Genomic DNA, 24,205 nt, shown 5'->3' with positions numbered 1-24,205 from the left:
TCGGGAGTTAGGGAACGGCATTTCTAATGGGGACTGAAGACAATGGCTTTGATCTTCCCGATATTTAATTGGAAGAATTTTCTGCTCATTCAGTACTGGATGTGGGATAAGCAGTTTGATAATTTAGTAACAGTGGAGGAATGGAGAGGGATGGGAGTGAGGTAGAGCTGGGTGTTGTCAGTGTCCATGTGAAAACTAACAATGTGCTTTTGGATGATGTCACCTTGTGGCAGCGTGGAGATGGGAAATAGGAGTGGCCGAGGACAGATCCTCGGGGGACACAGATGAAAAGAATTTTGGAAAGGCAGGTTGGAGATGGGGTGCTAGTTTGCAAAGGTGGTGGGATGAACACTTTTTTAAAAAAAGGATGATTGATGATAGTGAATTTAAGAGAGAATCACTAAGGATATCAGTCACATGGAGAAGTTGGATAGTCAGCATTTTTCTGAGGATAGGGTCAAAGGAGCAGAAGGTGGGTCTCATGGACAAGGTGAGCTCTGAGAGGGAAGGAGATAGAGAAACTGGAGAAAGATGTAGTTCAGGGCTCAGACTTTGAGGAAATGTAGAAATAGTTTGGCCTGGTGGGTTAGTGGGAGGGAAGCAGCAGAGGCAGCTGATCAGATTGTCTCAACCTTGGTGACAAAGAAACTCCATGAGCTCCTCACACTTGTTGTTGGAGGTGAGGATGGAGGAGACGGGGGAGAGGGAGAACACTCCAAAAAGAACTAAGTTGTGTTTGAGACTCAACACACTGTGTTTAGCACAAAACTGATTTATTTGACCATTATCTACAATATTAGTGAAGATATATGGGCTGGAGTTTACTAACATCAGCAGAAACAGACCCTAATAAACATGGTTCAGTGTGGATATGATTAATCACAAAATCCAATCACTGTTGTTCATTGTGAACATGCTGGTGTTTGCAGAGGGTGGATGAGGTAGTAAATCCCTTCCCACACTCTGGGCAGGCGAATGGTCTCTCCCCAGTGTGAACTCGCTGGTGTCGCAGCAGTGTGGATGACTGAGTGAATCCCCTCCCACATTTGGAGCAGGTGAATGGCCTCTCCCCAGTGTGAATTCTCTGGTGCGCAGTGAGTTGTTCTGGTCCCCTGAAACCTGTCTCGCAGTAAGAGCACTTGAATGGTCTCTCGTCAGTGTGAACGCGTTGATGGCGGATCAGTTCCCCAGAACTTTTGTAGCACTTCTCGCAGTCTAGACATTTAAATGGTCTCTCAGTGGTGTGAACACGTTGATGATACATCAGTTGCCGATGACTTTTATAGCACTTTACACAGTCCAAGCATTTAAAAGGTCTCTCATCAGTGTGAACACTCTGGTGTTTCAGCAGGGTGGATAAATCAGTGAATCTCTTCCCACACTCTGAGCAAGGGAATGGTCTCTCCCCAGTGTGGACTCGCTGGTGCGTCAGCAGTGCAGATGACTGAGTGAATCGCTTCAAACACTCTGAGCAGGTGAATGGTCTTTCCCCCGTGTGAATTCGTAGGTGCACAGTGAGTTCTTCTGATCGCCTGAACCCAGACCCACAGTGAGAGCACTTGAACGGTCTCTCATCAGTGTGAACAATTTGATGACGCATTAGGTCCAGGGAACTTTTATAGTACTGCCCACAGTCTGGGCATTTGAAAGGTCTCTCCTCGGTGTGAATTCGCTGGTGTTTCAGCAGGTTGGATGACTGAGCGAATCCCTTTCCACACTTGGAGCAGGTGAATGGCCTCTCCCCAGTGTGAACTCGCTGGTGCGTCAGCAGCCCTGATGTGCGAGTGAATCCCTTCCCACACTCGGGGCAGATGAATGGTTTCTCCCCACTATGAACTCGCTGGTGTCTCAGCAGCTGGGAGGATTGAGTGAATCCCTTCCCACACTGTGGACAGGTGAATGTTCTCTCCACAGTGTGAACCCGCTGGTGTTGCAGCAGGTTGGATGATCGAGCGAATCCCTTCCCACACGCAAAACAGGTGAACGGCCTCTCCCCAGTGTGACTGCGTCGATGAGATTCCAACTCAGATGGGGATCCAAATCCCTCCTCACAGTCTCCACATTTCCAGGGTTTCTCCTCAGTGTGAATGTTGCCGTTTTCTTCCATGTTAAACATTCATCGATATTCAGTTTACAACTAAATGGGGAACTGCGTCCGATTATGACGTGGTTTGCTTTGTGTTTCTTGATTGCAAATCCTCCCTTTCGAGTATTCTGTGAAATTGATTTGAAACAGAAAATAGGGAGTGAGAAAAAACCCACTAAAACACAAAGGCAGGTTCTGAAATTGAGCTGAATGAATCTGGTCATTTGTGGGGCCGGCACTAGGAAAACAATGACCAGGAAAGCTGCTGGATTTTTGCAGAAAACCAACTGGTTCATTCATGTCTTTCAGTGAAGGGAACTTGCCACCGTTGTGGACCGAGACAAGACTCTGCCCTCTGTAACAACATAATAGGAGAAGTAGAACATTTGGCCCGTCGAGCCTGTTCCACCATCCAGCACAATCATGGCTGATCTTAATCTTCAACTCCACTTTCCCATCAGTTCCCCAGATCCTTTTGACTTCCCAAGAGACCAAAACAATAATAATCTGTACTATTGTCACAAGTAGGCTAATCCGCATTATAACACTGCAATGACGTTACTGTGAAAAGTCCCTCGTCGCCACATGAAATGAATGAAAATCGCTTATTGTCACAAGTAGGCTTCAAATGAAGTTACTGTGAAAAGCCCGGTGCCTGTTGGAGTACAGAGAGGGAGAATTCACAATGTTCCCCGAATAGCACGTATTTGGAACTTGTGGGAGGAAACCCACGCCGACACAGGGAGAACAAGCGTGAATCGAACGTGGGACCATGGCGCTGTGAAGCAACAGTGCTAACCACTGTGCTACCATGCCGCCCTCAATTCCCTCCATCTCAGCCTTAAATATATTCAATGATGGTACACCCACAACCCTATGGGGTAGAGAATTTTGTGATAAGAGAAGCAGCGAGGGGAAGTGAGAGACACAGAGCGAGAATGGGAACAGAGGGACAGGAAAAGGTGTGGGAGACACAGAGCGATGGAGAAGTATTTTATAAACCTACAACTGAAGTACAATTTCCCAAACCCTAAAACTGCACCTTCTAGATGGACCAGGTCATCTTCGTGACTTGCCTGACTGTATTGGATTTCCTCTATTTGAATATGGGGCAGAGCGAGATCTTTGCCTTCAGTCCCCAGTACAAACTCCTTAGTCACTGACTCCAGCCCTCTCCCTGGGGATTGTCTGAGGCTGAAGTAAACTATTTACTAATTCCCAAACCGAGATTCTGAGCACACATTCACATCACCAACAGGGCCGCCTATTCCCACGATAGTAAGATTGACCGACTCCACCCTGGTCTCATGGGCGGATCCTATTGGCCCCAATAAAGATGGCGGCCGTGCATGCGCTCTGCTGCCCAGTGCCCCCCATAAAGATGGCCCCAACTTCGTCTATTGAACAAGATGGCGGCTGCATAATCGGTCCAAACACGGGACCTCGAGCTTTTCATTTGTGGTATAAGGCCTCCATCCGGTTTTATTAAAGCTTCCCTTCCTGCCCCAGGTGTTTATGAAGCCTCCCCTCTCGCCCACCGCCTCCATTTAACCTCACTCACCTGCTGTCTCCAATCACTTTCTGCTCTTCCTGCGACTCCAACATCAACCCATCCGCCCACTGGCAACACCCGCACTGCGCACGCTCCAGCATGAGCGGTAGTGCGCCTGCGCAATTAACGCCCGTAGTGAAGTTAGGGCATATTCACCCTCTCAGTGCATGCTGGGTAATCAAATCGCCATTACGACGAGATATTGTTGAATACAAATTCATCTTTCGTGGTCCGATTATAATTTGAACCACAGATGTAAAACGCTTAAGTCCGCATTATGAATGGTGGGGGATCTGCTCCATAGAATACAGAGAAGGAGAGGGTTGGCGTAGTTATTGTGGTAGATGTTGTTGCCAGCAACATCGGTAGCATACAGCAAGAGGTTCTCCTCTGGGAGCATGAGCATCTTAGATTGGAATTAAATAGCGAACAAAAAAGTAATACCCTCCAAATTTAACGAACAAAGACAAGGCAATAGTCAAAGTAGCAATACAGGCAATGATAACCAGAGTTATCAGATATGTACAAATATAATGATGCAACAGAGGGTCAAAGTAGGGAAACAGGATAGAAAGAGATTTAAATGCTCTCCATCTGAATACACCAGTATTTGTAATAATATAGATGAACTGATGGCAGAGATAGAAATAAATGTGCATGGTATCGCAGCCAATACAGGGATGTGTTTGCAAAGTTGCTGAGGCTGGAAACTGAATATTGCGGGGTAGTTGACTTCACAGAGGATAGGACGAGATGAAAGGGTATGTTCTGTTGATCACATTTGAGATCAACACAGTCGTGAGAAATTATCCTGGCTCAGAAGATGAAGATGTGAAAATGAAATGAAATGAAAATCACTTATTGTCACAAGTGGGCTTCAATGTAGTTACTGTGAAAAGCCCCTAGTCGCCACATTCCGGCACCTGTTTGGGGAGGCTGGTACGGGAACTGAACCATGCTGCTGGCCTGCATTGGTCTACTTTCAAAGCCAGCGATTTAGCCCTGTGCTAACCAGCCCTTGATTAGATGTAGAATTACGTCTCAGATGTAGAATTAGCTTGTCTGGAGATAAGCAAAATAAGTAGTAAGTCACGGTTGTACTTAGTAGTTTAAATGTCACCTAACAGAAGCAGCCTGGTCGATTTATAATTGCTGCAGAAATAATAGGGACTTGTGAGAAAGGTAATCGTAGGTATTTATCACCTGGATATGAATTGGATAATGTGAAATGGCAGGGGTAGGATTCAAGATGGCTGCCTTGTCTATACCCAGGACAGTTTAAGTGAAAGGTGGTGGCATGGTAACACAGTGGTTAGCACTGCTGCTTCACAGCACCAGGGTCCCAGGTTAGATTCCTGGCTTGGGTCATTGTCTGTGCGGAGTCTACACGTTATCCCAGTGTCTGCGTGGATTTCCTCCGGGCGCTCCAGCTTTCTCCCACAAGTCCCAAAGATGCTTGTTAGGTGAATTCTCCCTCAGTGTACCCGAACTGGCACCGGAGTGTGGCAACTAGGGGATTTTCACAGTAACTTCATTCCAGTGTAATGTAAGCCTACTTATGACACTAATAAAGTTCATTATTATTTAATTTTTATTTATTCAAGGGATGTGCATTAACGGGCTTGGACAACATTTATCGCTCATCCCTACGTGACCTCAAGAAGTTGGTGGTGAGCTTCCTTCTTGAACCCCTGAAGTACCTGAAGTGTTGGTACACACACAGTACTCTTAGGGAGGGAGTTCCAGTGACAGTGAAGGAATGGTAATATATTTCCAAGTTAGGATGGTGAGTGATTTGGAGGTGAACTTCCAGGTGATGGTGTTTTCATATATCTGTTGTCTTTGTCCTACTGGATGGTCGTGGTTGGGGGTTTGGAAGGTGTTGTGTAAGGAGCTTCGGTGAGTTTCACCAGTGCATATTGTAGATGTTACACACCATTGCCACTGTTTGTTAGTAGTGGAAGGAGTGAATGTTGTGGATGGGGTACCAATCAAGTGGGCTGCTTTGTCCTGGATGGTGTCAAGCTTCTTGCCTGTTGTTGGGAGCTCCACTCAGGCAAAGGCAGAGTATTGCATTACACTTATGGGTAGCATGGTGGTTAGCACTGTTCAGAGGTGGTAATGCCATTGAATGTCAAGGGGCATTGGTTAGATTCTCTCTTGTTGGAAATGGCCATTGCCTGGCACTTGACTGGCTTGAATGTTACTTTCCACTTATCAACCCAAGTCTGGATATTGTCCAGATCTTGTTGCATTTGGAAATGAACTGCTTGAGTATCTGAGGAGTTGTGAATGGCACTGAACATTGTGCAGTGATCCCCAAGATAAATAGGTTTATTCAAAGATAAAGGTTTACTGAACAACTTTGAGATATTGACCTTCACAACGTCATGCAGGTGACCAATCTGTAGAAACCTAACCCTCTCAGGCTCCTTCTCTGACAGCAATTTCTGTGGAACGTAGCCTCGGTAGTCTTTAGCACTTGGCTAACAAGACCTTTGGAACCTCTATTTTATCCTCCAAAGTGACCATGAGCTCACCATAAGACATAGGAGCAGAATTAGGCAACTCAGCCCATCGAGTCTGCTCCACCATTCAATTATGTCTGATATTTTTCTCATCCCCATTCTCCTGCCTTTTCTCCATACCCCTGATCCCCTTGTTAATCAAGAATCTATCTATCGCTGTCTTAAACGCACTCAGTGATTTGACCTCCATAGCTTTCTGCGGCATTGAGTTCCACAGATTCACCACCCTCGGGCTGAAGAAATTCCTCTTCATCTTTGTTTTAAAGGATCGTCCCTTTAGTCTGAGATGGTGTCCACTGGTTCTAGTTTTTCCTACAAGTGGAAACATCCTCACCACGTCCATTCTATCCAGGCCTCGCAGTACCCTAGAAGTTTCAATAAGATCCCCTCTCATCCTTCTAAACTCCAACGAGTACAGACCCAGAGTCCTCAACCATTCCTCATACAAGAAGCTCTTCATTCCAGGGATCATTCTTGTGAACCTTTTCTGGACACTTTCCAAGGCCAGCACATCCGTCCTTAGACATGGGCCCAAAACTGCTCACAATACTCAAAATGGGGTCTGATCAGATTTTATACAGACTCAGAAGTACATCCCTGGTCTTGTATTCTTTCCTCTTGACATGAATGCTAACATTGCATTTGCCTTCTAACTGCCGACTGAACCTGCGCATTAACCTTAAGAGAATCCTGAATAAGGACTCCCAAGTCCCTTTGTGCTTCTGATTTCATAAGCATTTTCCCATTTAAAAAATAGTCTATTCCTAAATTCCTCCTTCCAAAGTGCATAACCTCACACTTTTCCACATTGTATTCCAGCTGCCACTTTTCGCTCACTCTCCTAGCCTATCCAAATCCTTCTGCAGCCCCCCTCAATACAATCTGTCCCTCTACAGATCTTATCATCTGCAAACAGTGCCTTCAGTTCCTTCTTCCAGATTATTAATGTACATTGTGAAAATTTGTGGTCCCAGCACAGACCCTAGGCTAACCACTAGTCACCAGTGGCCATCCTGAAAAAGACCCCTTTATCACCACTCTCTGCCTTCTGCCAGTCAGCCAATCCCCTATCTATGCCAGGATCTTACCCTTAACACCATGGGCTCTTAAACTTATTTAACAGTCTCCTATGCGACACATTGGCAAAGGCAAGAGTTGGGCTTGTTGCAACATGAAAATTGTTCAATTTGATCACTAGATTAATTTATGACTGGATGGTAATTACTTGAATCACCATCTCTCATTATCTTGGACAGGAATACAATTGAACTGTTTCATAATATCCCTTTATCTGATTCTGTACAATTCCTTATTCATACCGTTTCAAATGTTGAGGTTAATCAGAGTTGGAAGGTCTCTCTTGCCAGTACATTTATCCTCATTGCACATTCTTTACATACACAACAATTAGGCTTTTACATTTTTACAACAAATAAAAGTGAGCCTTTCACTATAACTACTGATTAGTTAATTGTAACTCAATGAAGGCTCACTTCTTACTCAAGCATTACAGACTGGTAGGTAATGAAAACAGTAATCGAGAAAAGAGTTGAAGCTTTTCATCTTCCACTCATTAGGACATTCGCAAGAATAGAAAATGTAAAGGGAACAACAATTTAAACTTCATGAGAAGAGAGTGTTGATTTGTTGATAAGTGGACTCTGATTGGTAGAGGTGTTGCCATGGGGAGGCATTGCCGTGGAGAGACATTGCCATGGAGAGGCATTGCTATGGAGAGTGCACCAGTTAACTGATGAGACAAGCTTTGTTTAAATTCAAACCAGGCAGGTTGACTCTGATTGTATCAGGGCATTTCCTGTGGAACGAGCCATGTAAAATTGCCATCAACCCAGATGACCATAGGCTGCTTTCCCCTTTGAGGGGGAGAGATGACTGGTGGTGATTTAACCTGAGGATCACCACATCCCAGACGAGGGGCAAGGTTGAGAAGGAGGGGCCTTCCTGAATAACCTCAGCCGGTATCAGGATTGAACCCGCGCTGCTGGCCTTGCTCCACATCCCAAACCCGCAATCCAGCCAATGGAACACACCTGTCATTATTTTGTTCAGTTCAAGCAAGCATATGAGTTTCCAGCTTCTTCGGTCTGCATTGATCAGGGCTCTGTGTATTCACAGATGTAGCTTCTAGAACCACTCTGAAAGCCCAAATGATAATCTTAAATTGGGTGCCAGCGTAATTCTTACAACAGTCAGAATTGCTTAACAAATATTATCCAATTGCGGATCACATCTAATGTAGCACAATGGGTTTTGGGTTTTGCAGCACTCAGCATAGCCGAATCAAGGTTCATTACTAATAATAATCTAGTAATCTTTCTTATTGTCACAAATAGGCTTATATTTTTAAAATTCATTTTTATGGGATGTGGGCATCGTTGGTTAGGTCAGCATTTATTACCCATCCCTAGTTGCCCTTCAGAGAGTGGTAATGAGCTGCCATCTTGAACCGCTGCAGTCCTTCAGGTGTAGGTACACCCACTGTGCTGTGAGGGAGGGAGTTTCAGGATTTTGCTCAGCGACAGTGAAAGAACGGGGACATATTTCCAATTTAGGGTGGTGAGTGACTTGGAGGGAACCTCCAGGTGGTGGGGTTCCCAGGTATCTGCTGCTCTTGTACTTCTAGATGGTAGGGGTTGTGGGTTTGGAAGGTGCTGCCAAAGGAACCTTGGTGAGTTACTGCAGTGATCTTGTCGAGGTACACAAGGTTGCTACTTTCTGTCGGTGGTGCAGGGTTTGAATTTTTGAGGAAGATGGAGCAATCAAGCGGAATGCTTTGTCCTGGATGGAGTCAAGCTTATTGAGTGCTGTTGGAGCTGCACTCATCCAGGCAAGTGGAGAGTATTCCATTACACTTACTTGTGCCTTGTAGATGGTAGACAGCCTTTGAGGGGTCAGGCGGTGAGTTACTTGCCATAGTTTTCCTAGCCTTTGACCTGCCCTGGTAGCCACAGTATTAATGTGGCTGGTCCAGTTCAATTTCTGTTTAACACTGCAATGAAGTTACTGTGAAAACGTAATTATCACCTTCATCATCAGTGACTTTATGTAGTTCAATCTATAGTTAATAAAGAAGAGTTAGGGACTTCCGGGTGCGGCGATGACCAGCTGAGTCGCACGTTTCGGCAGCTCCCGGTGAAACGGACTTTTGGGCTCTTGATAGGAGCCCCAACGGCAATTTTGACGGCTAAAAACACTGTGCGGTAAACCAGAAGGGAATCCCCCCTGGATACGGATGAAAAAAGGAGGAGAAAGTGGCCGGATTGCAGTGGATCCTTTAGAACAGCGGCAAGGAAGGCAAGCAAAAACCAAGATGGCGTCGGAAGGTGGCAGTTTAACATGGGGCCCTGAACAACAAGAGTTCTTGAAATGCTGTGTGGAAGAGCTCAAAAAGGAAATGAAGAAAGAGCTGTTGGCCCCGATACTACAGGCGATCGAAGGGCTAAAGGAGGAACAAAAGACCCAGGAGCGGGAGCTTCGGGTCGTGAAGGCAAAGGCAGCCGAGAATGAGGACGACATACAGGGCCTGGTGGTGAAGACGGAGACGCATGAGGCACATCAGAAACGATGTGTGGAAAGGTTGGAGGCACTGGAGAACAACGCAAGGAGGAACAACCTGAGGATTCTTGGTCTTCCTGAAGGTGCGGAGGGAGCGGACGTCGGGGCATATGTGAGCACAATGCTGCATTCGTTAATGGGAGCGGAGGCCCCGGCGGGTCCGTTGGAGGTGGAGGGAGCATACCGAGTGATGGCGCGAGGACCGAGAGCAGGAGAAATTCCCAGAGCCATAGTGGTGAGATTCCTCCGTTTTAAGGATAGAGAAATGGTCCTTAGATGGGCAAAGAAAACTCGGAGCAGTAAATGGGAGAACGCGGTGATCCGCGTTTATCAAGACTGGAGTGCGGAGGTGGCGAGAAGGAGGGCGAGCTTTAATCGGGCCAAGGCGGTGCTTCATAAAAAGAAGATAAAATTTGGAATGCTGCAACCGGCAAGACTGTGGGTCACATATCGAGGGAGGCACCACTACTTTGAGACGGCGGATGAAGTGTGGACTTTTGTTGTGGAAGAAAAACTGGAATGAGCGGGTTATTAAAAAGAACGTTTGAACAAAGTGGTGGGGCGAATGTGGGGGGCAAAGAGGGGGGTTAAAAAGGGGGGAAAGAGGAGTTTTATGTACTAATCCTGCGATGTGGTAACTTTTCTCTCTTCCACAGGTGGTGATGGGGGGAGGAGGGGAGGTGGAGGAGATGGGGCGTTGGCCATTGGGGGCGGGGCCCAGGGAGAAGCACGGGCTTGGTTCCCGCGCTATGATAATCATGGCGGGAATAGAGAAGCAGGAAGGAGGGGGCGTCGCACGGTGCGAGCCGAGGTCACGGGGGGAAGCCGAGGTCGGCCAGAGTTCGCTGACTTCTGGGAGCAACATGGGGGGAGTAATTACGCTAGCGGGGGATCTAGCGGGGAGGGGGGTGGGAGGGGGGAATTACTGGGTTGCTGCTGCTGGGGAGAGGGGGGAGCTGGTATGGGAGGGGATGGGCGGGGGGGGGGGCACCGCCTGGGGGAAGATACAGCTGCGTGGGAACTGGGTGAGGAGCTGGAAAAAGGGGATGGCTAATCGACAAGGATGGGGGGGGTAGGAAGCCCCCCAACCCGGCTGATCACGTGGAACGTGAGAGGGCTGAACGGGCCGATAAAGAGGGCACGGGTACTCGCACACCTTAAGAAACTTAAGGCGGATGTGGTTATGTTACAGGAAACGCACCTGAAACTGATAGACCAGGTTAGGCTACACAAAGGATGGGTGGGGCAGGTGTTCCATTCGGGGCTAAAACAGGGGGGTGGCTATATTAGTGGGGAAGCGGGTAATGTTCGAGGCAAAGACTATAATGGCGGATAACGGGGGCCGATACGTGATGGTGAGTGGCAAACTACAGGGGGAGACGGTGGTTTTGGTAAACGTATATGCCCCGAACTGGGATGATGCCAATTTTATGAGGCGGATTCACCAAAGAGAAGGAATTGGTAGATGTTGAGTCTGGAGAAGGGGGTGTAGATAGCCTGGGTCACATTGTGATCCAAAAAGACGAGGTGTTGGGTGTCTTAAAAAATATTAAGGTAGATAAGTCCCCAGGGCCTGATGGGATCTACCCCAGAATACTGAAGGAGGCTGGAGAGGAAATTGCTGTGGCCTTCACAGAAATCTTTGGATCCTCGCTGTCTTCAGGGGATGTCCCGGAGGACTGGAGAATAGCCAATGTTGTTCCTCTGTTTAAGAAGGGTAGCAAGGATAATCCTGGGAACTACAGGCCGGTGAGCCTTACTTCAGTGGTAGGGAAATTACTGGAGAGAATTCTTCGAGACAGGATCTACTCCCATTTGGAAGCAAATGGACGTATTAGTGAGAGGCAGCACGGTTTTGTGAAGGGGAGGTCGTGTCTCACTAACTTGATAGAGTTTTTCGAGGAGGTCACTAAGATGATTGATGCAGGTAGGGCAGTAGATGTTGTCTATATGGACTTCAGTAAGGCCTTTGACAAGGTCCCTCATGGTAGACTAGTACAAAAGGTGAAGTCACACGGGATCAGGGGTGAACTGGCAAGGTGGATACAGAACTGGCTAGGCCATAGAAGGCAGAGGGTAGCAATGGAGGGATGCTTTTCTAATTGGAGGGCTGTGACCAGTGGTGTTCCACAGGGATCAGTGTTGGGACCTTTGCTGTTTGTAGTATATATAAATGATTTGGAGGAAAATGTAACTGGTCTGATTCGTAAGTTTGCAGACGACACAAAGGTTGGTGGAATTGCGGATAGCGATGAGGACTGTCTGAGGATACAGCAGGATTTAGATTATCTGGCGACTTGGGCGGAGAGATGGCAGATGGAGTTTAATCCGGACAAATGTGAGGTAATGCATTTTGGAAGGTCTAATGCAGTTAGGGAATATACAGTGAATGGTAGAACCCTCAAGAGTATTGAAAGTCAAAGAGATCTAGGAGTACAGGTCCACAGGTCATTGAAAGGGGCAAAACAGGTGGAGAAGGTAGTCAAGAAGGCATACGGCATGCTTGCCTTCATTGGCCGGGGCATTGAGTATAAGAATTGGCAAGTCATGTTGCAGCTGTATAGAACCTTAGTTAGGCCACACTTGGAGTATAGTGTTCAATTCTGGTCGCCACACTACCAGAAGGATGTGGAGGCTTTAGAGAGGGTGCAGAAGAGATTTACCAGAATGTTGCCTGGTATGGAGGGCATAAGCTATGAGGAGCGATTGAATAAACTCGGTTTGTTCTCACTGGAAGGAAGGAGGTTGAGGGGCGACCTGATAGAGGTATACAAAATTATGAGGGGTATAGACAGAGTGGATAGTCAGAGGCTTTTCCCCAGGGTAGAGGGGTCAATTACTAGGGGGCATAGGTTTAAGGTGAGAGGGGCAAGGTTTAGAGTAGATGTATGAGGCAAGTTTTTTACGCAGAGGGTAGTGGGTGCCTGGAACTCGCTACCGGAGAAGGTAGTGGAAGCAGGGACGATAGGGACATTTAAGGGGCATCTTGACAAATATATGAATAGGATGGGAATAGAAGGATACGGACCCAGGAAGTGTAGAAGATTGTAGTTTAGTCGGGCAGTATGGTCGGCACGGGCGTGGAGGGCCGAAGGGCCTGTTCCTGTGCTGTACATTTCTTTGTTCTTTGTTTTGGATGCTAGGACGCATTCAGGACCTAGAGATGGGAAAGCTGATGATGGGGGGAGATTTTAATACGGTGTTGGAACCAGGGCTGGATAGGTCAAAGTCCAGGACTGGAAGGAGGCCGGCAGCAGCCAAGGTACGTAAAGGTTTTATGGAGCAGATGGGAGGTGTAGACCCGTGGAGATTTAGCAGACCTAGGAGTAAGGAGTTCTCGTTTTTCTCCTATGTCCATAAAGTCTACTCGCGAATAGACTTTTTTGTGCTGGGAAGGGCGTTGATCCCAAAGGTGAGGGGACCGGAGTATACGGCTATAGCCATTTTGGATCACGCTCCACACTGGGTAGACTTGGAGATAGGGGAGGAAACAGGAGGGCGCCCACCCTGGAGAATGGACATGGGACTAATGGCAGATGAGGGGGTGTGTCTAAGGGTGAGGGGGTGCATTGAAAAGTACTTGGAACTCAATGATAATGGGGAGGTCCAGGTGGGAGTGGTCTGGGAGGCGTTGAAGGCGGTGGTTAGAGGGGAGCTGATATCAATAAGGGCACATAAAGGGAAGCAGGAGAGTAAGGAACGGGAGCGGTTGCTGCAAGAACTTTTGAGGGTGGACAGACAATATGCGGAAGCACCGGAGGAGGGACTGTACAGGGAAAGGCAAAGACTACATGTAGAATTTGACTTGCTGACTACGGGCACTGCAGAGGCACAATGGAGGAAGGCACAGAGTGGACAGTACAAATATGGGGAGAAGGCGAGCAGGTTGCTGGCACACCAATTGAGGAAAAGGGGAGCAGCGAGGGAAATAGGGGGAGTGAGGGATGAGGAAGGAGAGATGGAGCGGGGAGCGGAGAGAGTGAATGGAGTGTTCAAGACATTTTATAAAAAAATATATGAAGCTCAACCCCCGGATGGGAGGGAGAGAATGATGGGCTTCTTGGATCGGCTGGAATTTCCCAAGGTGGAAGAGCAGGAAAGGGTGGGACTGGGAGCACAGATCGAGGTAGAAGAAGTGGTGAAAGGAATTAGGAGCATGCAGGCGGGAAAGGCCCCGGGACCGGATGGATTCCCAGTCGAATTCTATAGAAAATATGTGGACTTGCTCGCCCCGGTATTGACGAGGACCTTTAATGAGGCAAAGGAAAGGGGACAACTGCCCCCGACTATGTCTGAAGCAACGATATCGCTTCTCTTAAAGAAGGAAAAGGACCCGCTACAATGCGGGTCCTATAGACCTATTTCCCTCCTAAATGTAGATGCCAAGATCCTGGCCAAGGTAATGGCAATGAGAATAGAGGAATGTGTTCACTCTATTGGTCCACGAGGACCAAACTGGGTTTGTGAAGGGGAGACAGCTGAACACGAATATACGGAGGCTGTTAGGGGTAATGATGATGGCCCCACCAGAGGGGGAAACGGAGATAGTAGTGGCGATGGATGCCGAGAAAGCATTTGATAGAGTGGAGTGGGATTATTTGTGGGAGGTGTTGAGGAGATTTGGTTTTGGAGAGGGGTATGTTAGATGGGTGCAGCTGTTGTATAGGGCCCCGATGGCGAGCGTGGTCACGAATGGACGGGGATCTGCATATTTTCGGCTCCATAGAGGGACAAGGCAGGGATGCCCTCTGTCCCCATTATTGTTTGCACTGGCGATTGAGCCCCTGGCGCTAGCGTTGAGGGGTTCCAAGAAGTGGAGGGGAGTACTTAGAGGAGGAGAAGAGCACCGGGTATCTTTGTATGCGGACGATTTGCTACTATACGTGGCAGACCCGGCGGAGGGGATGCCAGAAATAATGCGGATACTTGGGGAGTTTGGGGATTTTTCAGGGTATAAATTGAACATGGGAAAAAGTGAGTTGTTTGTGGTGCATCCAGGGGAGCAGAGTAGAGAAATAGAGGACCTACCGTTGAGGAAGGTAACAAGGGACTTTCGTTACCTGGGGATCCAGATAGCCAAGAATTGGGGCACATTGCATAGGTTAAATTTAACGCGGTTGGTGGAACAAATGGAGCAGGATTTCAAAAGATGGGATATGGTATCCCTGTCAATGGCAGGGAGGGTGCAGGCGGTTAAGATGGTGGTCCTCCCGAGATTCCTCTTTGTGTTTCAGTGCCTCCCGGTGGTGATCACGAAGGCTTTTTTTAAAGGGATTGAAAAGAGCATCATGGGTTTTGTGTGGGCCGGGAAGACCCCGAGAGTGAGGAAGGGATTCTTACAGCGTAGCAGGGATAGGGGGGGGGGCTGGCACTACCGAGCCTAAGTGAGTATTATTGGGCCGCTAATATTTCAATGGTGAGTAAGTGGATGGGAGAGGAGGAGGGAGCGGCGTGGAAGAGATTAGAGAGGGCGTCCTGTAGGGGGACTAGCCTGCAGGCTATGGTGACAGCCCCATTGCCGTTCTCACCGAGGAACTACACCACAAGCCCGGTGGTGGTGGCTACACTGAAGATTTGGGGACAGTGGAGACGGCATAGGGGAAAGACTGGAGCCTTGGGGGGGTCCCCGATAAGAAACAACCATAGGTTTGCCCCGGGGGGAATGGATGGGGGATATGGAATGTGGCAAAGAGCAGGAATAACGCAACTGAAAGATCTGTTTGTGGATGGGAAGTTTGCGAGTCTGGGAGCGCTGACCGAGAAATATGGGTTGCCCCAAGGGAATGCATTCAGGTATATGCAACGGAGGGCTTTTGCGAGGCAACAGGTGAGGGAATTCCCGCAGCTCCCGACACAAGAGGTGCAGGACAGAGTGATCTCAAAGACATGGGTGGGGGATGGTAAGGTGTCAGATATATATAGGGAAATGAGGGACGAAGGGGAGACTATGGTAGATGAACTAAAAGGGAAATGGGAAGAAGAGCTGGGGGAGGAGACCGAGGAGGGGCTGTGGGCAGATGCCCTAAGCAGGGTAAACTCGTCGTCCTCGTGTGCCAGGCTAAGCCTGATTTAGTTTAAGGTATTACACAGGGCGCATATGACTGGAGCACGGCTCAGTAAATTTTTTGGGGTGGAGGATAGGTGTGCGAGGTGCTCGAGAAGCCCAGCGAATCATACCCATATGTTTTGGTCATGCCCGGCAATACAGGGGTTTTGGATGGGGGTGACAAAGGTGCTTTCAAAAGTAGTGGAGGTCCGGGTCGAACCAAGCTGGGGGTTGGCTATATTTGGGGTTGCACAAGAGCCGGGAGTGCAGGAGGCGAGAGAGGCCGATGTTTTGGCATTTGCGTCCCTAGTAGCCCGGCACAGGATATTGTTAATGTGGAAAGAAGCCAAGCCCCCAGGGGTGGAGACCTGGATAAATGGTATGGTAGGGTTTATAAAGCTAGAGCGGATTAAGTTCGTTCTAAGGGGTCGGCTCAAGGGTTCACCAGGCGGTGGCAACCGTTCGTCGAATACCTCGCAGAAAGATAGATGGAATGGAAAAAAGAAGGCAGCAGCAGCAGCCCAGGATCCGGGGGGGGGGGGGGGGGGGAAGAGGAGGAGGAACCAGAAGGACTCTCTGGGTTGTTAATATATACTGTATAATATGTATATGTCGTTGCGACAGATAATTATATATTGTACTGTTAAATTATATCTTTGGAGAGTGTTACTTGCGATAAGGCAGTTGCCAATTAGGGTTAGTTTTCATTTTTGTTATTTATTATTTATTCATTTTTTGTTTATAAAATAGGTCATTGTTATTTGTGTTGTTATAATATTGTGTAAAGGATGCACAATGTACTGTGTTGGTTGACCAAAAATTTTCAATAAAATATTTATTAAAAAATAAATAAAGAAGAGTTACTAAATGTGAAACAGCTGAAAGAAATTGGAGATAAAAGGGCTTCCTTGACCTTGTTACTTATAACAATGAATACAGTATGAATACAGTATGAACAAGATTGATTTTTAAAACTAAAAATGACTCCCCAGGCCTCCCTACATTTTCCCACATTGCAACAGTGACTCCACTTCAAAAGTACTCCATGGGCTGCAAAATGCTTTGGGAAGTCCTGCGGTCGTGAGAGGTGTAATAAGAAATGCATTTTTTTCAATTGGCCACAAATTTGTATATGGTACATTTAGTCATTAATAAAGATTCACGTTTTGACTTCCGGTTGCGGCGATGACTAGCTAAGCCGCACGTTTAGGCGGCTCCAGCTCCAACGGACCTTTGTGCTCTTTTAAGAGCCCCAACGTGAAATTTTCGCACAACGAAATCCGGTGTGGGGTGAGTTAATAGGGAGTCCCCCCCCAACGAAAGAAGAAAATATCGGCGGCGGCGGCTACATCGCGAGGAATCCTCGACGAGAGGGACAGAAAGGAAAAAGAAGCAAGATGGCGGCGGAGAAAGCCCAGGCGACATGGGGGCCCGATCAAGACAAATTTTTAAGACGGTGTGTGGAGCTACTAAAGAAGGAGGTGCTGACCCCGATGCTACAGGCAATTGAGGGGCTTAAGGAGGCACAAAGGACCCAGGAGACAGAGCTCCGCGTGGCGGAGCAGAAGGTGACGGATAATGAGGACGAGATCCTGGGCCTGGCGGTCAAAACACAGACGCACGAGGTGCTCCACAAAAAGTGCATTGAAAGGATTGAGGCCCTAGAAAACAGAGCACGAAGGAAGAACCTTCGGATCCTGGGTCTCCCTGAGGGAGTGAAAGGAGCGGACTGCGGGGCTTACGTGAGCACGATGCTAAGCTCGCTGATGGGAGCTGAGGCCCCTGCGGGCCCCTTAGAAGTGGAGGGGGCTCATCGGGTCCCGGCGAGGACACCAAAGGCGGGAGAACCACCTAGGGCGACAATCGTGCGATTTCACCGCTTCAATGATAGAGAAGTAGTTCTGAGATGGGCCAAAAAGGTACGGAGTAGTAGATGGGAGAATGCAGTGGTACGGGTGTACCAGGATTGGAGTGCGGAGGTGGCGAGAAGGAGGGCGTGTTTTAATCGTGCCAAGGAGGTGTTACACAAGAAGGTGAAGTTCGGGATGCTGCAGCCGGCGCGACTATGGGTTACGTACCAGGAGAGACATCACTACTTCAAAACGGCGGAAGAAGCATGGACCTTTATTAAAGATGAGAAAGTTTCAGTTTATGTTAATTGATTAGTTTATCATGTTGGTTAATTACCTTTTATTAGACTGTGGTTAACATGCTACATGTACTGTTACATTTTTCTTTTTCTTTTTATGTTTGATTTGTAAAGGGAAAAAATTGTGATCGAAAGATTTCAATAAAATATATTTCAAAAAAAAAAAAGCTTCATGTTTTAATTGTATAAAATGACCATGTCTTTGACACCATGTTAAATACTCTGAAAATCCAAACACACTTTCTCCTGAATTATTTGTTTGAAAACACAGTGAAGTTTTGTGATTTGGAATCCGCGGCCTGCATTGCGAGACTGTTTTCCAAAAGAAAGGAAATGAAAATTGCAGGGAAAAGGGATTAACTGGGTAGCTCTTTCAAACAGGCAGCATGATCAAGATTGGCAGAGAGGCCACCTCCTAACCTCTTCATTTTGTCTGTCAGTCAAGTGAGTGGTAATGACCTGGAATACACTCCCCATGAGTGTGGGAGAAACAGAGATGATGGAATAATTTAGAAAGGACACTTGTGGAAAATACAGGGAAATGGGACTCACTGAATTGTTCTCGCGGAACCAGCAGGAACGTGATGGGCTGAATGAGTGGAAATGTGCATTCCCAGGCTCAAAGAGTATCAGCTCCCTGGAAGCAAAGTAATGAAACCGGCCAGTCCAGCAGAAATAAACTCTCTGATCCTCCCTCTTCACCAACTGTCAGAAAGAACACAGTTCAGTCCTGAATGTGATTAACAGCAGAATCCAGCCAATGGAATCACTTGTGAACTCGCCGATGTCTCAGCAGGTTGGATAATTGAGTGAATCCCTTCCCACACACTGAGCAGGTGAATGGCTTCTCCCCAGTGTGAACAAGTTGGTGTCTCTGTAGGGCAGATGGATCGCTGAATCCCTTCCCACATTCGGGGCAGGTGAATGGCCTCTCCCCGGTGTGAACGCGTTGGTGAACAACCAGGTTGCAAGACTGACTGAATCCCTTCCCACATGCAGAGCAGGTGAATGGCCTCTCCCCGGTGTGAACTCGCTGGTGTGTCTGCAGGTGTGCTGAATTCCTGAATGCCTTCCCACAGTCAGAGCAGGTGAATGGCCTCTCCCCAGTGTGAACCGGCTGGTGTGTCAGCAAGTGTGATGAATCCCTGAATCCCTTCCCACACTCAGAGCAGGTGAACAGCCTCTTCTTGGTGTGCACATGCTGATGTTTTCGCAGGGTGGATGAATCACTGAATCCCTTTCCACAGGCAGAGCAGGTAAACGGTCTCTCTCCAGTGGGAACAGAAATCCCTTCCCACAGTCCTTACATTTCCACAGTTTCTCCATCATGTGGGTGTCCTTGTGTCTCTCCAGGTTTGACAGTCAGTTACAGCATTGTCCACACATGGAACATGTGTATGGTTTCTCCTCGCTGTGAATGGTGTGATATTTCTTCAGGCTGTGAAACTGGTTAAAGTTCTTTCCACAGTCAGTTCACTGGAACACTCTCGTTCGAGCGTGTGTGTGTCTCGGTGCTTTTCCAGTCACTGATGATTAAAATCCTTTGACACAGAAACATTTTGCACTCTAGATTCAAAATCTGATGATATTCAGCTCTCAATGAATCGATTGGCTGTGTCAGATCGCAGCATGACATTTGTTTTTAGATTTGTGTCTGAAAATCCTTCCCTTCTGATATCCTGTAAAAATAGTTTTTCCAAAAGTCATCACTGTAAATCCAGGATAAAAATTCAGAACAGATAATTTTAGTTTCTATGGAAAATTCTTTCCTTTCTTTTCCCCCAAAAGTTGTCAATCACCGTCTCACACACTCTCTGTTCATTCTCACTCTGCTGTGCCTGATATACACACTTCCAATTCTCAAGGTGCCATTTATCTCGATTCATGCTCACTACTTCCTTTTCAGCACACAGAGATCTGAAAATCTTCATGCAAGTAGTTGGTCTAAATTTATAAGTGCATTTTAGTGGGCTCAAGAATGTGTGAGATATTACTTCATTAGATACACAGAGGTGGTTTGAAGGTAACATTTATTTTGACAGTGAGTGATCATTATATGGAACTCACCGTCTCCAAGGATGGTGGAAGAGGAGTTGATCAAAAATTCCAAAATGGATATTCAAGGAAATAAACCTACAGATGAATGAGGATATAGAGGGGGAATGGGACTGATGAGATTTTCTGCACAGAGTCAGCATGGACTTGAGGGGCTGAATGGACTCCTTCTCTACTGTACTAACTGGCTGGAAATATGTAATGTAGCTTTGGTACTATCTTACAGAATAGAAATAATTATAAATTAACTTTACTGCATAGCCATAAATAATATATTTAATATGTACCATACAAGAACTAGACATATTAATGTTGCTACAATCTCCGTAGGGACCAATAACCTGAAAATAAACACATTTCCAGAGAACCCCAACTGTCCAAAGATTCGCAGGTTAGGTAGATTGGCTGTGTGAAAAATACTCCTTCAGTGTCCAAAGATTTGCAGGTTAGGTGGATTGGCCATGCTATAATTGCCTCTTGGTGTGCAAAGACGTGCATGTTAGGTGGATTGACCATGTTACAATTACCCCTTGGTGTCTAAGGATATAATAATAATAATAATAGCTTATTGTCACAAGTAGGCTTCAATGAAGTTACTGTGAAAAGCCCCTAGTCGCCACATTCCGGCACCTGTTTGGGGGGGGCCAGTACAGGAATTGAACCTGCGCTGCTGGCATTGTTCTGCATTACAAGCCAGCTACTTAGCCCACTGTGCTAATGCAGGCTAACTGAGGTTACAGGGATAAGGCCTAAGTAGGGTACTCTTTCAGAGGGTCAGTGCAGACTCGATAGGTTGAATGGCCTCCATCTCCACTGTTGGACTTCCATGGATTGAATTGCAGGATAAGGTTTCACTTTAAAAAAAAAATCAAACAAATAATAAACCAAATAAATAAAACCGGCCTCCCCGAACAGCCGCTGGAATGTGGCAACCAGGGGCTTTTCACAGTAACTTCATTGAAGCCTACTTGTGACAATAAGCAAAGGGCAGCACGATAGCTTCACAGCTCCAGGGTCCCAGGTTCGATTCCGGCTTGGTTCACTGTCTGTGCGGAGTCTGCACATCCTCCCCGTGTGTGCGTGGGTTTCCTCCGGGGCTCCGGTTTCCTCCCACAGTCCAAAGATGTGCAGGTTAGGTGGATTGGCCATGATAAATTGCCCTTAGTGTCCAAAATTGCCCTTAGTGTTGGGTGGGGTTACTGGGTTATGGGGATAGGGTGGAGGTGTAACCTTGGGTAGGGTGCTCTTTCCAAGAGCCAGTGCAGACTCGATGGGCTGAATGGCCTCCTTCTGCACTGTAAATTCTATGATAAATTCTATGAAACTTTATCAATGTCACAAGTAGGCTTACGCTAACACTGCAATGAAGTTGCTGTGAAAATCTCCCCAGTCGCCACACTCCAGCGTCTGTTCGGGTACAGAGGGAGAACTCAGGATGTCCAATTCACCTAACAAGCACGTTTTTGGGACTTGTGGGAGGAAACCGGAGGACCTGGAGGAAACCTATGCAGACACGGGGAGAAAGTGCTGACTCTGCACAGACAGTGACCCAAGCCGGGAATCGAATCCAGATCCCTGGCGCTGTGAAGCAGGCGCTGTGAAGCAGCAGTGTTAACGTGCTGCCCACGTGAATCAACATAAATGAATCATGTATTAATCATACCGGTACCAAAGAAGAACCAGGCAACGTGCCTCAATGACTACCGACCAGTGGCCCTGACTTCAGTAGTAATGAAGTGCTTCGAGAGGTTGATCATGAAGCGCATCACCTCCATACTCCCAGAACACCTTGATCCACTGCAATTCGCATACCACTGCAACCGGTCCACATCAGACACCATTTCCCTGGCCCTTCACTCATCCCTGGAGCATCTCGAAAACAAGGACTCCGACATTAGACTCCTATTTATTGACTACAGCTCCGCCTTCAACACCATAATCCCAGCCAAGCTCATATCAAAGCTCCAAAACCTAGGACTTGGCTCCTCACTCTGCAACTGGATCCTCGATTTTCTGACCAACAGACCACAATCAGTAAGAATGAACAACAACACCTCCTCCACAATAGTCCTCAACACCGGCGCCCCGCAAGGCTGCGTACTTAGCCCCCTACCCTACTCCCTGTACACACACGACTGCGTGGCAAAACTTGGTTCCAACTCCATCTACAAGTTTGCTGACGATACGACCATAGTGGGCCGGATCTCGAATAACGATGAGTCCGAATACAGGAGGGAGATAGAGAACCTAGTGGAATGGTGTAGCGACAACAATCTCTCCCTCAATGCCAGCAAAACCTTCAGGACGCGCGACAACGCAGAATCGCCGAGCAGAAACTTATAGCCAAGTTCCGCACACATGAGTGCGGCCTCAACCGGGACCTGGGATTCATGTCACATTACATTCATCCCCCACCATCTGGCCTGCGAAATCCTACCAACTGTCCTGGCTTGATACAATTCACACCTCTTTAACCTGGGGTTACCCCATCTCTGGATCTGTAAGGATTTAATCACCTGCTAATGCTCACGTTCCTAGCATTGTTTGGCATCTTTGAATTTGTCTATATATGTGTTTCTGGAACAGACCTCTTCATTCACCTGAGGAAGGAGCAGCGCTCCGAAAGCTAGTGACATCGAAACAAACCTGTTGGACTTTAACCTGGTGTTGTAAGACTTCGTACTGAGCAAAACTAAAGAGCTGGTAATTGGGTTCAGGAAGCAAAGTACTGTACACCCCTGTCAGCATCAACAGGTGGAGATGGAGGTGGTTAGCAGTTTCAAGTTAGCAGAGATGGTTAGATGGAGGTGGAGGTGGAGATGGTTAGCAGTTTCAAATTCCTAGGGGTGCACATCTCCAAACCCCTGTCCTGGTCCACCCACGTCGAAGCTACCACCAAGAAAGCACAACAGCGCCTATATTTCCTCAGGAAACTAAGGAAATTCGGCATGTCCACATTGACTCTTACCAACTTTTACAGATGCACCATAGAAAGCATCCTATCAGGCTGCATCACAGCCTGGTATGGCAACTGCTCGGCCCAGGACCGCAAGAAACTTCAGAGAGTCGTGAAGACCGCCCAGTCCATCACACGAACCTGCCTCCCATCCATTGACTCCATCTACACCTCCCGCTGCCTGGAGAAAGCGGGCAGTATAATCAAAGATCCCTCCCACCGGGCTTACCCACTCTTCCAACTTCTTCCATCGGGCAGGAGATACAGAAGTCTGAGAACACGCACGAACAGACTCAAAAACAGCTTCTTCCCCACTGTCACCAGACTCCTAAATGACCCTCTTATGGACTGATTTCATGAACACTACACCCTGTATGCTTCATCCGATGCCAGTGCTTTTGTAGTTACATTGTATATGTTGTGTTGCCCTATTATGTATTTTCTTTTATTCCCTTTTCTTCTCATGTACTTAATGATCTGTTGAGCTGCTCGCAGAAAAATACTTTTCACTGTACCTCGGTACACGTGACAATAAACAAATCCAATCCAAACAATATTGGAATACAAAGGGATCAGGGCTTATGGGGAGAGGCCAGGAGAATGGGAATGAGAAATTTATCAGCCATGATTGAATGATGGAGCAACTTGATGGACCAAATGGTCTAATTCTGCTCCTATATCTAATGGTCTTATGAATGGACAGGATAAATTTGACTTTAAATATCTCAGACAATAAAAACAGGTTCCACAAAATCACAGCATTTTCCCCTCAGCAGATTTGTCTCTAATTCCAGTTCCAGAGTCCCACAACTCTGTATTTCCCAGAGGGAGAATGAAAGTATTTTACTCACAGATGTTGAACAGAGGCGGACGCTTTAGCCTGTGTGTGAAGCTAAAAAAAACAATGCTGTGCTGTTTCAAATCAAGCTGCAGGACTGCGAAGAAAATGATGGGAAGACATTTTGCCAAGTCCCCTCCCCCACTCCCTCAGCTGTAGGCCCAGCGCGCAAGCGCAGGACGCGCTGTTGTCCGGAGCAGGCGCAGTGCTCCCTATGTCGTTTTGGACCAGCCAGCCGCTGTGGAGATGGGAAGGGGGGCGGGGGAGGTCAGTGAGCAGCTGCTCGCTCTGGCCGGAAACCAGGTGTTGGGGAAATGGGGGAAACAAAGGGTGGGGGCGGGGCTCCTGTGGCCGCGCGCCTGTGGACGTCACCGCGGAGCAGAGTGATTCCTATTGGACGATTCCGGCAGAGTCCTTTG

General features: G+C 47.4%; 2 protein-coding genes across 4 annotated transcripts in view; one reads left to right on the top strand and one right to left on the bottom strand.

The window, feature by feature from the left end:
• Positions 1–24,205, top strand: part of LOC140418474 (uncharacterized) — a 95,575-nt gene that overhangs the window by 15,268 nt on the left and 56,102 nt on the right. The gene's annotated exons all lie outside the window — the stretch shown is intronic.
• On the bottom strand, positions 757–24,113 carry LOC140418475 (uncharacterized). 3 transcript variants are annotated; one of them, XM_072501943.1, is made up of 2 exons: positions 23,800–24,113; positions 757–2,214 (listed from the first exon to the last, which is right to left on the bottom strand). In XM_072501943.1, the coding sequence occupies exon 2, from the start codon at positions 2,114–2,116 to the stop codon at positions 893–895; it is 1,224 nt and encodes a 407-aa protein (XP_072358044.1). In that variant the 5' UTR covers positions 2,117–2,214; positions 23,800–24,113; the 3' UTR covers positions 757–892. The 3 variants fall into 3 exon arrangements, 2 of the variants coding, with proteins under 2 accessions (XP_072358044.1, XP_072358043.1); XM_072501942.1 differs by lacking the exon at positions 23,800–24,113 and adding an exon at positions 3,648–3,723; XR_011945071.1 differs by lacking the exon at positions 757–2,214 and adding an exon at positions 18,102–19,616.

Source organism: Scyliorhinus torazame, chromosome 5, assembly GCF_047496885.1.
Source record: "Scyliorhinus torazame isolate Kashiwa2021f chromosome 5, sScyTor2.1, whole genome shotgun sequence".
Classification (NCBI taxonomy): domain Eukaryota; kingdom Metazoa; phylum Chordata; class Chondrichthyes; order Carcharhiniformes; family Scyliorhinidae; genus Scyliorhinus; species Scyliorhinus torazame.
This window is presented reverse-complemented; position numbering and strand designations above follow the sequence as displayed.

Bases quoted from the DNA above. Each gene is read 5' to 3' on its own strand.
- LOC140418475 (XM_072501943.1), bottom strand. From the start codon at position 2,116: ATGTTTAACATGGAAGAAAACGGCAACATTCACACTGAGGAGAAACCC.